Source organism: Hippocampus guttulatus, chromosome 8 (genome assembly GCF_054856545.1).
Source record: "Hippocampus guttulatus isolate MCC_2025c chromosome 8, RoL_Hgut_1.0, whole genome shotgun sequence".
Classification (NCBI taxonomy): Eukaryota; Metazoa; Chordata; class Actinopteri; order Syngnathiformes; family Syngnathidae; genus Hippocampus; species Hippocampus guttulatus.
In genome coordinates this window covers 5,616,848-5,630,270 of record NC_141268.1, presented here as the reverse complement: position 1 = coordinate 5,630,270, position 13,423 = coordinate 5,616,848, and the positions used below count along the sequence as shown (strand labels likewise).

General features: G+C 44.0%; 1 protein-coding gene across 2 annotated transcripts in view; it reads right to left on the bottom strand.

Annotated features, from left to right (window-relative positions):
- Nucleotides 1-9,996, bottom strand: part of slc12a5a (solute carrier family 12 member 5a) — a 191,432-nt gene extending 181,436 nt beyond the window's left edge. For both annotated transcript variants that reach the window (XM_086118447.1, XM_086118448.1), the window contains exon 1: nucleotides 9,615-9,996. In XM_086118447.1, the coding sequence (XP_085974573.1) occupies nucleotides 9,615-9,825 (211 nt within the window). In that variant the 5' untranslated portion in view covers nucleotides 9,826-9,996. The remainder of the gene's footprint in view (nucleotides 1-9,614) is intronic.
- Between the last annotated feature and the right edge of the window lie 3,427 nt (nucleotides 9,997-13,423).

Genomic DNA, 13,423 nt, shown 5'->3' with positions numbered 1-13,423 from the left:
TTTGACACTTGTCAGAAGCAGGATAAAATCGCAGGGTGTCCCTAATTCTATAAAGAGTGTCACGATACGTGGTGGTGGAGGACCCCAAAAAGCAGGCAGGAAGGAGGAGCAGGGTGAAGTTGACAAATTGTATTAACCACTGAGGAAAATAAATCCAAACAAACAAAGTAATGGAAACAAAAAGAATCCAAAGTCACAAACAAAAACCATGGCTGAAGCAAAAAAACTTACAGTAACAGAAACATGACAGAAACAATGACCCGACACTGAGTGGCCGTGCCGTGAGTCCTTTTAAACAACTAATGACACAATGACCAACAGGTGTGCAGCTGCAGGTGGAGCCCTACAGTCCCACCTGTTGGTCACAAACAGAACCATGACAGTACCCCTCCCTCAAGGGACTGATCCCAGAAGTCTCAAAACAGTCACCAAATGGCTTGGCTTGGCCTGACTTGGACGGAGCTCGGCATGACGGAGAACATGGGACGGCCTGACGTGGACGTGGCTCGGCTCATCATGGATGTGGATATGACTCAATTCAAACAGGCACGTGCCGTGGCTCGGCTCAACGTGAACGCGGACGGGGCTCGGCCTACCGTGGACGTGGCTTGATGTGACGGAGAACAAGGGACAGCCGCATGACCTGCGCTGCCTGAAGGGGAAAGGGTGTCGGCCGCAGACGTATTCCACCAGTCTCAGGGTGGAACTGGGACCTGTCCTTTCTACCTGCGGGATCCAGTAGTTGGTCGGGTCATTCTGTTACGATGCATGGTGGTGGAGGACCCCAAAAAGCAGGCAGGAAGGAGGAGCAGGGTGAAGTTGACAAATTGTATGAAAATAAATCCAAACAAAGTCATGGAAACAAAAAAAATCCAAAGTAACAAACGAAAACCATATATTTGAGATCTATTTGAGGCCACTTCAAGGTCAAATGCATTAGAGAGGGAAGGAGGGAGAACGGGGATGAGGGCAGATAGAGGAGATGCACTTGGCGGCCAGACGAGACTTGCTCGCTCATATCTCGGTGCAAATCAATGGAAACAAAATCAAGGACCAAGAATCCTGAGCTAAAACGCCGGAATGTCATTGGCACACTGAAGACATTTTACAAACCAAATGCGATTGAGGGGAAGTACCCACATTCTGACAATCGGGACAAATTTGAGCATTTTCCCTCCCTTGTGATCAAAGTCGGCAAAGCCCTAATCATCGGATCTCTCTGCAAGACTATCCTGGGTGATTGTTTTGTGGTGTGGATTGTGTTGAGTGCTATTCCTTTTTCCCCTTCGCAATGTGCTCGGAAATTTTATTTTGTTATTTTTTTTTAATATGTGTGTGACCCAAAAAATAGCATGTGTGTTCTTAATGCTCTTATCACTCGAGAAAAGCACACTGTGGCATAGTACCAAGGCAAAGAACTAAGAGGCCATGGGGCATCAAGACTGGTCAAAAATACAAGGGAGAAGAAAGTACCTAGGCTAACTGTTAGCTTATCTGGTAACTACTACAAAACTTCTCCTTGTCATTTTTAAAGTGATGTATTGTTCTGTTTCGCGTCAAAATCACAGAGCCCGCGAATTGGCCAATTGCTGTGCCAGATTTGCCGTCATATCTATTAAACGGGAGTAATATTTACTCTCGTTGGTTGGCCCCGAGTGTTTCCTGAACTGATCGAGAAGATTCAGTCAACTTGTAACACACGCAGCACCTCAGGATAATCGCTCCAAATAATATTTTAGAGCCAAATGACAATCTGGCCTTTGCTCATTAAGCTTGGAAGGCTTGAAATATGCTCATATTCGTTTCGATTGCGGTATGTGTGCAACCCTGCTTTCCTGTGTTTTGCAAGACCATATCTGAGATTGCCCTGATGGGAGAGGTGCTGTGTCGCCACAGCAACCCGCACGGTTGACAATGAGATGCAGCGCTGCCGTCGAGTGAAAGCAAAGTGAAGCGGGGAAAAGAGCACTCCTTCATGTCCCCAGAGAAACCGAGACGCAGAGATTTGTTCCTAAGGCAAAGGAAAGCAAGTTTATTTGTATAGTGCATTTCATGTATAAGACAATTCAAAGCGCTTTACATAAAACAAAAAAGCAAAATCTCAAAACATTGCACAAAAATCATAAAATCATCTAATATAATTATGACAATAAATATGATCCAAATGATTCCTACAGAGTATCCATCTGGATACAGTAACAGATAGTGTGCAAATGGGGAATAAAACAAGAGAATAAAAGGATTGATGAAAGGCCTGCCCAGCCACGTGGCTCTGTCCGGAGCCGTGACGGCTGGATTGGCATGCCAGGTGCAGAAAAAAAAATGGAGATGCTGAAGAAGCATAAAGTACTGTGCTTCTAATTCAGCAGCAGTGGAGAGCATGAAGGCACGTCTTATAGCTTTAGGGCTTCCTTTAAGGAGAAAATTAAGACTGCAGTGTAGCCTCTATTCTTAACCTCACTGGTTCATTCGTACTAGACATCCATGAGAAGGGTGATCGATAATAATCAATACTAGAAAATTGCCGTGGACATTTTAAATGGGGCTGCTGACTCAAGTCTGAAAGCCACATTTGCGAAGGCAGTCTTGCTGATATGAATGAAGTTGTTTACTTTCGGCAAACGTTGGACTTGTCTGATAACTTGTATTGGTCATGACGTCACTGGGACCACCACCAGAGGAACGCCGCTTCTGCAGCGTGTTGTCAAATATAGATCGCAAGCATTGACCAAGTATTTGCAATGTGACCCATGATTTTAGTTTTTTTACTATCCAGCCATAGGATACCAGTATGGTTGGTGTAATGTGAGTGTGATTTCCAACAATCCATATCCGTTAGCAGCTCTGCAGTAAAAGGAGGAAACATTATCCGTGTGTTCGATGGAAGCCCTTATGTGATCTCGCTTCAAGTGGAAAAAAAAAGGACCTACTTTTTCACATAGGGATAGGTAGGTTTTGTGTGTCTAAACAAATTAAATTGGCATTTAGAAACTGCATTTTGGATTCCCTTGGATTGTCTCTGTGGGATTTTAAAATTAGTTTGATGAACTGAAATCTTTGTGTGTGATAAACATGCAAAGACCACAGAAATCAGGAAGGGGCAAATACTTTTTCACCCCACTTTAGTTGCTAAGCGAGTGCCCCATAGGCTGGCAAAAGCCGTCGGACTACTTTTCAAAAGGCAGTTCAACAGGCGAAAATGACATTGCACGCTTTTGTTGAAAGCGAGGAATAGTTGCTACTGATACATTTTTTCACAAATCAGGCTCACTGAAATATGCTGCTTTAGACTGTGAAATTGCTAATGTGGTTTTGATATCACCTCGTCCATTACGCATTAATGTCAGGGAAGGAAATACAGGTCCTTTAAGATATCCTTTATTCTCTTGTTTTATTTCCCCCATTTGCACGCTATCTGTGAACGTATCTAGACTGATACAGTGGGTCGTCTATTAAGTGAAATGTTTTATTTTTTGTGTTCATAACTATTCTTTAACCAAGCAAAAACCTGTTTTAAAATATTTCTGCCTGAATATTCGTTTGATAGCTGCAAGCAGACCCAAATGGACACAAAATGAAAGGCTGCCACTGCTTTCATACTTTGCTCACAGAGAAATGAAAGAGGAAAAAAAAACATTGTAAAGCTGTGTTAATGGGAATCCGTCCGCCTAATCTTAAATGTCATTAAATGGAAAAGCCTCCTTCTGAAACGCATTGATTCATTTGTAGAGACGCCCGCTTGCTCTCGACTGCATGGGAGCGCCTGCTCGTTTTGTATGCTAATCTCTGCCAACACTGATGGGAATTTGAGGGAGCCTTTCAACTCTTAACGTATTACGGCTGTGAGTTTGGTGGTGGCAGAGCAAAGACGCAAGAGCAGGAAAACGCCTTTGTTTACTGCAAAGCCGAATAATGGACTCGTTGTGATTAATACAATGTGCATCTGTAGGCTCCTGAGATGTTCTATTAGCTGAATATGCCATAGTGTGCATTTTGTGATGGTTCTATTTCGCCTTTGCCATGTTGACATTGAGTCCGAGTGGACCATGTTCCTTGCCTCGATTGTTGAGGCGGCCAATCTGAGTTGTGGCTGCAAGGTGGTTGGTGCCCGTCGTGGCGGCAAACCCCGTACTCGCTGGTGGACACTAGCAGCGAGGGATGCCGTCAAGCTGAAGAAGGAGTCCTATCGGGCCTTTATGGCCTGTGGGACCCCACAGGCAGCTGATGGGTATCGACTGGCGAAGCGGAACGCAGCTTCAGTGGTCGCTGAGGCAAAAACCCGGGCGTGGGAAGGGTTCGGTGAGGCCAAGGAAGCCGACTGCTGGACGGCTTTGAGGAAATTCTGGTCCACCATCCGACGTCTCAGGAGGGGGAAGCAGTGCACCACTAACACTGTGTACAGTGGGCATGGGGCACTGCTGACCTCAACTCAAGACGTTGTGAGTCGGTGGGCAGAGTACTTCAAAGACCTTCCTTGGAAGAAGCAGAGTCTGAGGACTCTGAGTTGGGCTCTCCTATCTCTGTGGTTGAAGTCACAGATGTGGTTAAAAAGCTACTCGGTGGTAAGGCCCCAGGGATGGATGAGATCCGCCAGGAGTTCCTCAAGGCTCTGGATGTTGTGGGGCTGTCCTCTTCGACACGCCTTTGCAAATTCACGTGGTCATCGGGGAAAGTGCATCTCGATTGGCAGACCGGGTTTGTGGTCCCTCTTTTTAAAAAAGGGAGATCGGAGGGTGTGTTCCAACTACAGAGGGATCACACTCCTCAGCCTCCGTGGTAAGGTCTATTCAGGGGTGCTGGAAAGGAGGGTCCGTCGGGAAGTCGAGCCTCAGATTGAGGAAGAGCAGTGTGGTTTTTGTCCCGGCCTTGGAACAGTGGACTAGCTCTACACCCTTAGCAGGGTCCTCGAGGGTACATGGGAAATCGCCCAAACAGTCTACATCTGCTTTGTGGACTTGGAGAAGGCGTTCGACCGTGTCCCTTGGGGAGTTCTGTGGGGGGTGCTTCGGGAGTATGGGTCCGGACTCTCCCTGAGCGATAAGGTGAGAAGCTCGGTCATCCGGGAGAGGCTCAGAGTCGAGCCGCTTCTCCTCCACATCGAGAGGAGCCAGATGAGGTGGCTCGGGCATCTGATTAGGATGCCTCCTGAAAGCCTCCCTGGTGAGGTGTTCCGGGCATGTCCCACCGGCAGGAGGCCCCGGGGATGACCCAGGACACGCCAGAGAGACTATGTCACCCAGCTGGCCTGGGAACGCCTCAGGATCCCCCGGGAAGAGCTGGAAGAAGTGGTAGGGGAGAGGGAAGTATGGGCTTCCCTGCTAAAGCTGCTGCCCCCGCGATTCGACCCCGGAGAAGCGGTAGAAAATGAAATGGATGGATAGATTGAGTTTCCTTGTGTATGGAACATGATACAGAGCTGCCTTAAAATAGTCTTAAATATCTCCTCCGCCTTCTGCTCATGACACTTTTTTTTGTGAAATCAGTCTTAAGTCAATGTTAGTATATTATTTTTTTATAAATATTATTGTCATTATTCTTTGGTTGTTGTTGTAATTCACTGATGACAATCAAAAAATTAATGAGCTCAACTCCAACTTCATAGTGTGAATTCACACTAAAGCTTCATAACTTATCTATTGAAAGGCTTGTCCATGGTTTGGAACTTTCTTCTGTTAGCTAGACTGGGGCTGCAGCTAACTAATTGTTCCGATCAGCAGTGATGAAAACTTACTTTCTTCATATCAATTATTCTTTAGGTTATTTTCCTCCCCCGTCTGCTTGCCAGATAAGCATCAAATATACAATACACAAGATGCTTACAGCAGCGGGTTCGGGAGCAAGCATGGTCGTATGGAAAATACCGAATGGTGTGGAACAGATGGAATTGGAATTTTAAAAGAAACAAAAAACATGACAAGAGCTATCTTTACCAAACAGTTTGAAGTGAAGGAAATGTATTGATCTATGATCATGACTCAAGTAATTAATTACGGTCCATTCTTCAAGTCAAGTCAAGTGTATTTATAGAGCACTTTCAAAGAGCCATCACTGCATACAAAGTGCTGTACATGGAGCAATTTAACATATACAATAAACAGTAAAACAAATCGGTAATAAAAACAGTAGAAAGCACCAAACAGTAAAACCAAGAACAAATCTAAATCATGCTGAGTCGAATGCCAAAGAATACAAGTGAGTTTTGAGGAGGGTTTTGAAGATGGGCAGCGAGGAGGCTTGCCGAATGTTCAGTGGGAGGTCATTCCAGAGAGAGGGACCAGCAACAGAAAAGGCTCGATCCCCTCTGAGCCTCAGTTTAGTTCTTGGTACTTCTCATCATGTCTGGTCCGCAGACCTGAGGCGCCGGGCAGGTGTGTAGAGAGGGGCGGATGAGCTCAGAGAAGTAAGGTGGCACGAGAAAATAACTCTAAAATGTATGGGGAGCCAGTGAAGGGATGCCAGAGTAGGAGTTATGTGCTCCCTCTTACGAGTACCAGTCAAGAGGCGAGCAGCGGCATTCTGGACCAGCTGAAGGCGCTTAATGGAGGACTGGCTGCCTCCAAAGTTAAGGACATTGCAGTAATCGAGCCGGGATGTGACAAAGGCATGAATTACTGTCTCAAAGTGTTCATGAGAGAGGAGAGGTTTTATTTTGGCCAGCTGTTTAAGGTGAAAGAAGCTGGATTCAACAACGGCACCAATTTGCCAATCAAGTTTGAAATCACTGTCCAGTTTAAGGCCCAAGTTTGAGACTGTTGACTTAAGATAAGGAGACAGGAGGCCCAAGTCTACAGAATGGGATGTACAAGGGCCACTGGGACCAAACAGTATCACCCCTGTCTTCTTTTCATTGAATTTCAAGAAATTTTGTACCATCCAGGTTTTGATTTCTTCCAGGCAGGATAGGAGTGGCGTGAATGAGAAGGCGTCTTTCTTGACATTATTTACCTTATGTTGCTTTGAGTCGGCAAACTTGGCACACTCTGCTACCCCGACTGAAGCACGGATCACTGCAAGCATAGTTGTAGTGAACATGGGCCGGTATTCTACTAATAAGAGTGTTTTCTATATGATTAAGTGAAAAGATTATGATTATATTCATGAAATGATAATTGCAAACAAATAATTTAGAGCAAGGATGGGTAACTCGTGAGCCGCAAGCCACACATTTAGCATCCCTTTGATTAATTTAAACAATAATTTAAAAAATATGAATAAACCCATAGCGTTCTTTCAAAAACACTGATTAATGTTCATTACATGTTTTCTACAGAAGATGGGGGAAATGCCTAGAAAAATCGGAAAATATCCAAAAGTCAAGTCAAGTTGCCCATCCCTATTTTAGAAGGACTTAAGAGCATTCTAGGGAGGCTTCAGCCACCCTAAAATAAGGCTAATGACGCCACTGAAGGGTACATATCATGGGAAATTTACTTTTTATTACAATATTGGGACACATAGTTGGCACTCAGCAGTGCCTGCCCACCCATTAAGTGTGAAATTAAACAACAAGCAAACCCCAACATCCATCCATTATCTGAGCTGCTTATCCTCACGAGGAGTGGGTGCGTGCTGTAACACATCCCAGCCGACTTCGGGCAACAGGCGGGGAACACCCTGAACTGGCCAGCCAATCACAGGGCACACATAGCCAAACAACCATTCGTGTTCACACCTATGAACCATTTTGAGTGCCCAATCAACCTGCCATGTATGTTTTTGGAATGTGGGAAGAAACCGGAGTACCCGAAGAAAACCCACAGAGGCATGAGGACAACATGCAAACTCCACACAGAAAGGCTGGGGCCCGGAATCGAATCCATGACCTCCGCACTGTGAGACAGCCGTGCTAACCAGTAAACCATGAGCCATCCTACTTTCAACATACATGGTTAATTTATCCAGATGTGACTTTTTGCAAGTTAAGCAAAGCTACACTGAGTTTTATTGAATGCAAAGAGTAGCCTGAGCGAACAGTGTCCGACAAAAAGCACCTGATTGCTTGATGCAGTTGTTGATGCGATACAGGTGAGGGATGCAGTTTCTGTCAAAATTGCATTAGTCACAATAATAGGATTAATGTCGTATCTTGCCCTACAAATGACCCAACTTACAATCTTTTTTAGACAAAAGCGAATTCTTTGCCTTGACTTGTGGGCAGAAATTTGAGGTATCAACAGTTGATGTGGAAGCAAACTCAACTCACCAACAAGCAGCAGTTTAGCAGATAATTCTTCAAAAACAAAGCTTCTCGCTGTTTATTGCCACTTTCAATTGAGTGTGCTATCGAACTAAAGATAAAAAAAAGAATTTCCGGTCACGTATTTACTGTAAAACAACCACATAACTGCACGAGGAAAGTCCACATCTTGAAGCCTAATACACAATGCCATAGATGAGCTAACAAAGACTATATGTTGCGGTTTGATAACTCTTTAAGCAACAGATATTTGAACACTAATGGTGAAACAACACATAGCAATAGTCACAGGCAAATAAGTCTTTATTCTATGCAAAAAAAAAAAAAAGCTAATAATGTAGCATCTAAATCACGGGTGCCCATTACGTCGCTCCTGATCGACCGATAGATCTAGGACTGGTGCCAAGCAGATCCAAGGGGTGTAGAAGAGATAAACAAACAAACAACTATTTGTGTGTCTCTGTACATGTTAGTAATATGTGTTTGTGGTTATGTACACTGCACTCTGATCATCCTATCAGTCTCATTTTCCCAAAAAAGTATTGAAAAAAAAAAAGTTAAATAAAATAAAGCAGGTAAATCTTTGACCTACGGTGGCACGTGACCTACGTCACCGGAAGTTGTTAGCGCTCAGCAGTCTGCAATTGCTGTTTGTGATCAGAGCTGTTGCTCTTTTATCGTCATTTTTCTCATTCAGAGTTTGCTTCGTGTACAATTCACCGAGGGCACGGGCAAAGAATAGGAATCTAGAGGGCCCAGGGAAGCACTTTAAAACGGTACGTGTGAGCTACGATAGTTAACAGGCTGCAAAAGTGCATCGCATGCCTCGGTGTCAGGCTGTTTCTCATCATGGCGTGCGTGCGCGGTAAGGGGCGATCCCGGGAGGTTGGTTGATCGAAAAGTCGATCTTCGGTCCAAAAAGTTTGGGTACCCCTGATCTAAATGAATCACTGTACTGTAGTTGTGAAACTCTTCTTTGTGTGTATCTGTATGTCTGTATACTATTAACCTGTGGTGGCCAAAACAACCACAAGGACCACAATTGGGGAGTGTTTTGAGTTGAGTTGAGTTGAACACTAGATCACCGGGCCGCCCCACCACAATAATAATATTAATTAATTATTTCGTATTGTTGTTATTATATCAATAGAAATAAACCTATTATTATTATGGAGTTGCCTATAAACTGGATTCACGCTTTAAAACAACACGTGTTTGCACATCATGCAACAAAAAGCAAAGCATTTCAAGTAATGCAGAATAGGCAGCAGTAACAATTGCGCGGGAGGGGGGGGGCGCATTTGTCATCTTAAATGTCATATTACTTCATCCAGATAGTGACCTTTTTGTGGCCCATTCCACATTCAAGTCACACATCTGCGCTAGCATGTGGCCTGTAGCCATGCGAGTGTCCTACCTTTCAGAGTCACCACCGCGGACGTCCACGCCTCCGTCCCCACCGCCGCCGAATTGGCTCCTTCAGCCCCAGCCGCATCGTCCTCCGACTCGGCTCCGCTCGGATGCTTGTCGCCCTCACCCTCGCCCTCGAAGAGCAGGTTCACTTCCCCCTGGATGTCCGCGGGGAGCCCGACATCGTCGCTCTTGGAGACGGTGAACCTCTGGCTCATGGCTGAGAAGGCGACACGAGGGCGTCGGGCAGTGCGAGGGTTCTTTTTTTTTTCACACCAAACAAAGCGCTCCTCGCTCGGCTTTGCAGCGCTCCGATCGCTCGGTGTGTGAGTGACACAGAGAAGCTTCGGTCCTCGTCAGGTGAGAAGATGCAAAGTGGACCGATTCATCAACCGGTGTCCGCTGTCTGGAAACGAGGCATCCGGGTCCTAATGCCACCTAAAATGAACCAACGAAAACACGTTTTGATGCTCTTTATTGACGATGTGATTGCAACACACGCAAGACCACGCTATATGATGTGAAAACGTTTTGACTAGCACTCAACGCCGCTGAAGTAGGCGTTGCTATGCAACCACATCAGCCGGCAAGCGGGTGAAGGCAAATGTAGCGGGACCCTTCTTTAGGTACACTTTACCGTCGAAAACAATGCAGAAAACGTATGGAATTGACTTTAATTTTGCAATGGCTAAAATATTAAGAGTATGCTTTTTTTTAAACTTTTTTTGTTTTCAGATTTGTGAATGTATTTCAATGAAATTCCACGGAACCTCAATATTATTGTACAAAAGGTACACTAGGGGGCGCCATTTAACCACATTTCGCATTTGTCATATCTTTTCTGGTCTGAAACCGTGAACTCCTGTTTACCACGGTCCATTTTCTAACATATATGTATTGCGTTAATTAGATGTCACACAAGCTTTTTATAAACAAACACAGTGCAAGCCATGTAACTATACTGCTCTTTTATAATGTCGGCCGAGACAAAGTCCATTTGTTTAAAAAGACATGAAGTAAATTGCACCAATTTTCTCCAAAAGATGGCCAATTAGAGTACTGGACCTATTAATCGGGCAATCCCGGTCAGGTCTTTCCAGATGATCTGGTCTCACAGGACTGGTCCTGCGCTGTCCCCTTGTGGCTTGACAAACGTCCGTTTAGTAACATGAACTTGAAGACTGTAATGTATTTCTTGCCGTCGTTTTTGAGTTAGTGTGTTTTGGATTTCTGCAGCGTATTTCGCGCGCGTGTGTGTGTGGTTTGTAATGTTTTCTTCCACTTAGTTGTGCTGTGATTGCAGCATTTCTTTATGTTGTTTGTCCATCCATCCATCCATCCATCCATCAATTTTCCGATCCACTTTATCCTCACAAGAGTCGCAGGGGGTGCTGGAGCCTATCCCAGCTGTCTTCGGGCAGTAGGCGGTGGACACCTTAAACCGGTTGCCAGCCAATCGCAGGTCACACAGAGACGAACAACCATCCGTGCTCACACTCACACCGAGGGACAATTTACAGTGTTCAATTAGCCTGCCAAGCATGTTTTTGGAATGTGGCATGAAACCGGAATACTTGGAGAAAACCCATGCAGGCCCAAGGAGAACAAAACTCCACGCAGGAAAGCCGGAGCTAGAATTCAACCTGGTATCTCTGCACTGTGAGAACCGGACCGCCCATCTTGTTTATGTGATATATATTTATAAACACACACACACACACACACACATTTTTCTTGGACTTATATTTTTTTTGTTCGCAACATTGGGCTGTTTCAACATTGGGCATCATTTCTCGCTTGTAGCGTTTCTGTTTTTTGCACTTTTTGGCTGTAATTTAATTTGCATATGTGTGATTGTCTGTTTATGTTTTTGTGTTTGTTTGAACCATTTCTGCTTTTGGCCGTTTGCCCCCGTCAGCCGCCATCGGTTTTGAATAACATAAATAACATTGAAATGCATCTCATATTACAGCATTGCATAGTATTGAATAGTGTGCCATTATTTTTTAATTGTATTTGATTCAGTACTTTAGTTTAACGTATTGTATATTATTTTACTCGATGCTGCGCTAAGGTAGGTTGTATTATTTATAATTATTTTTATTTTCTCGATTTAATTTGCTTGTTTGTTTTGTCGTGTTTTTAAAACAATCCATTATCTGAACCGCTTCATCCTCACGAGGGTCGATGTCATGCGCAAATCTGAGCACATTTGTTCACAGCGTCATTTCGTCGACTGAGTCGGTCAATCTGGTGTTTTGCTTTTCGAAATCCACTGGATGGTGCTGAAGGTTTCATAACGAGAAAGCTCACGAATGTTCATTTTGAGATTGAGCACTGTACTGTACTGCCACTGCGGTACATTATATTTCCATAATTTTATTCTTTCAGTCTAAATCTAGCATGCAAATACAGTATATTTGTATTATGATGTACTAACGTTTACGGTTAAATTACCGGTTTACACAAATTCCCTTTTCATTGTGTGGGACAAAACACACGCTCACACACGTCTTGGCAAACGCGCGTACAAAAGCAACACATGACACTTGTTTTGAGTTCATCTCTGTGCACATTTCAGGTGAATGACACTTGGCTTGACTCCAAAGCAAAGAGTGTAATTGGGAAAGTAAAGTTACTCCTGCGTGGCTTGTTACAACACTTGGCACACTTGGCTGTGTTTTTGTGTGCGGCTGAAAAAGCCGCATTGGGTTCAAGCCAAACGAGATGCCACCGCTGAATCTGTGTCACTCATACGTGAGGACGAGGGCACCATGATTGGATGGGGAGACTTAGGCCTTGTCGGATGGTCAACACCACTGACCAGCGTTTCTACTTAAAGATCTGTGATCTGAACAATTCCTCTTTTCAAATGCAAGGTTTTTGTGATATAAAAAATGAGATCAAGCCAAACCATTCATATAAAAAATACACAATTGAATTGAAAATAAGAGGAAATCTTTGAAGAGGGTAAAAAAAAAAAAAAAAGATTGTGTCCATACAAGTGTGCACATCCTCTTTCATTGGGGGTTCAACAAATCACAGTCAAACTCATGTTAAATGTGAGTCACCGCACATCTGCTACCATCTCAATTTGCCTCTGGTTCACCTCAAATTAAGTTCATATGTTATAGTAGGTTTTTCCTGACATCTTTTGTTCACTTTCGAGGAGAGCCGACAGGTTTTGTGCTAATGCAGACTACTATTTTGAAAAGTATAATGCTGCCGCCACCATAGTTCATTGTAAGTATGGTGACGTTTTGGTGAAGAGCCGTGTTGTGTTTGCGTAAAACATACCTTTTCGAATTATGACCGAAAAGTTTAAACTTGGTTTCATCCTACCATAACATATTTTCCCACATGGGATGGGAGATTTCATGTGTATGTTTTCTTTGTTTGATGGTTTCCTGGTCTGCCACCCTACCCCATTTTCTAGATATTTGAAGGAGATGTGAGTTTGTTGTCACAAATACTAAACAGTACAACCAGTACTTGCCAGAAAATTCCTGCTGCTCTTCCATGTCCCTGTCGGCCTCTTGGCAGCCTCCATGACCAATTTTCTGTTCTTTTCATCAGTTTCTGAGGAACATCCAGTTCTTAAATCCTGGCATCATTGTGGCATATTTTCTCCACATCACAATAACGGTCTTCACTGTGTTCTATGGTATATTTAATGCCATGGAAATTCTTTTGACTGACTGCTAACTTTGAACAATAAGATTCATTTGATCATCTGGAAGCTAATTGCGGACCATGGCTTGTGCTCTAAAATGTGATGACCAAAATGACTGGAAAAGATTTTTAGAACAGCTGAAA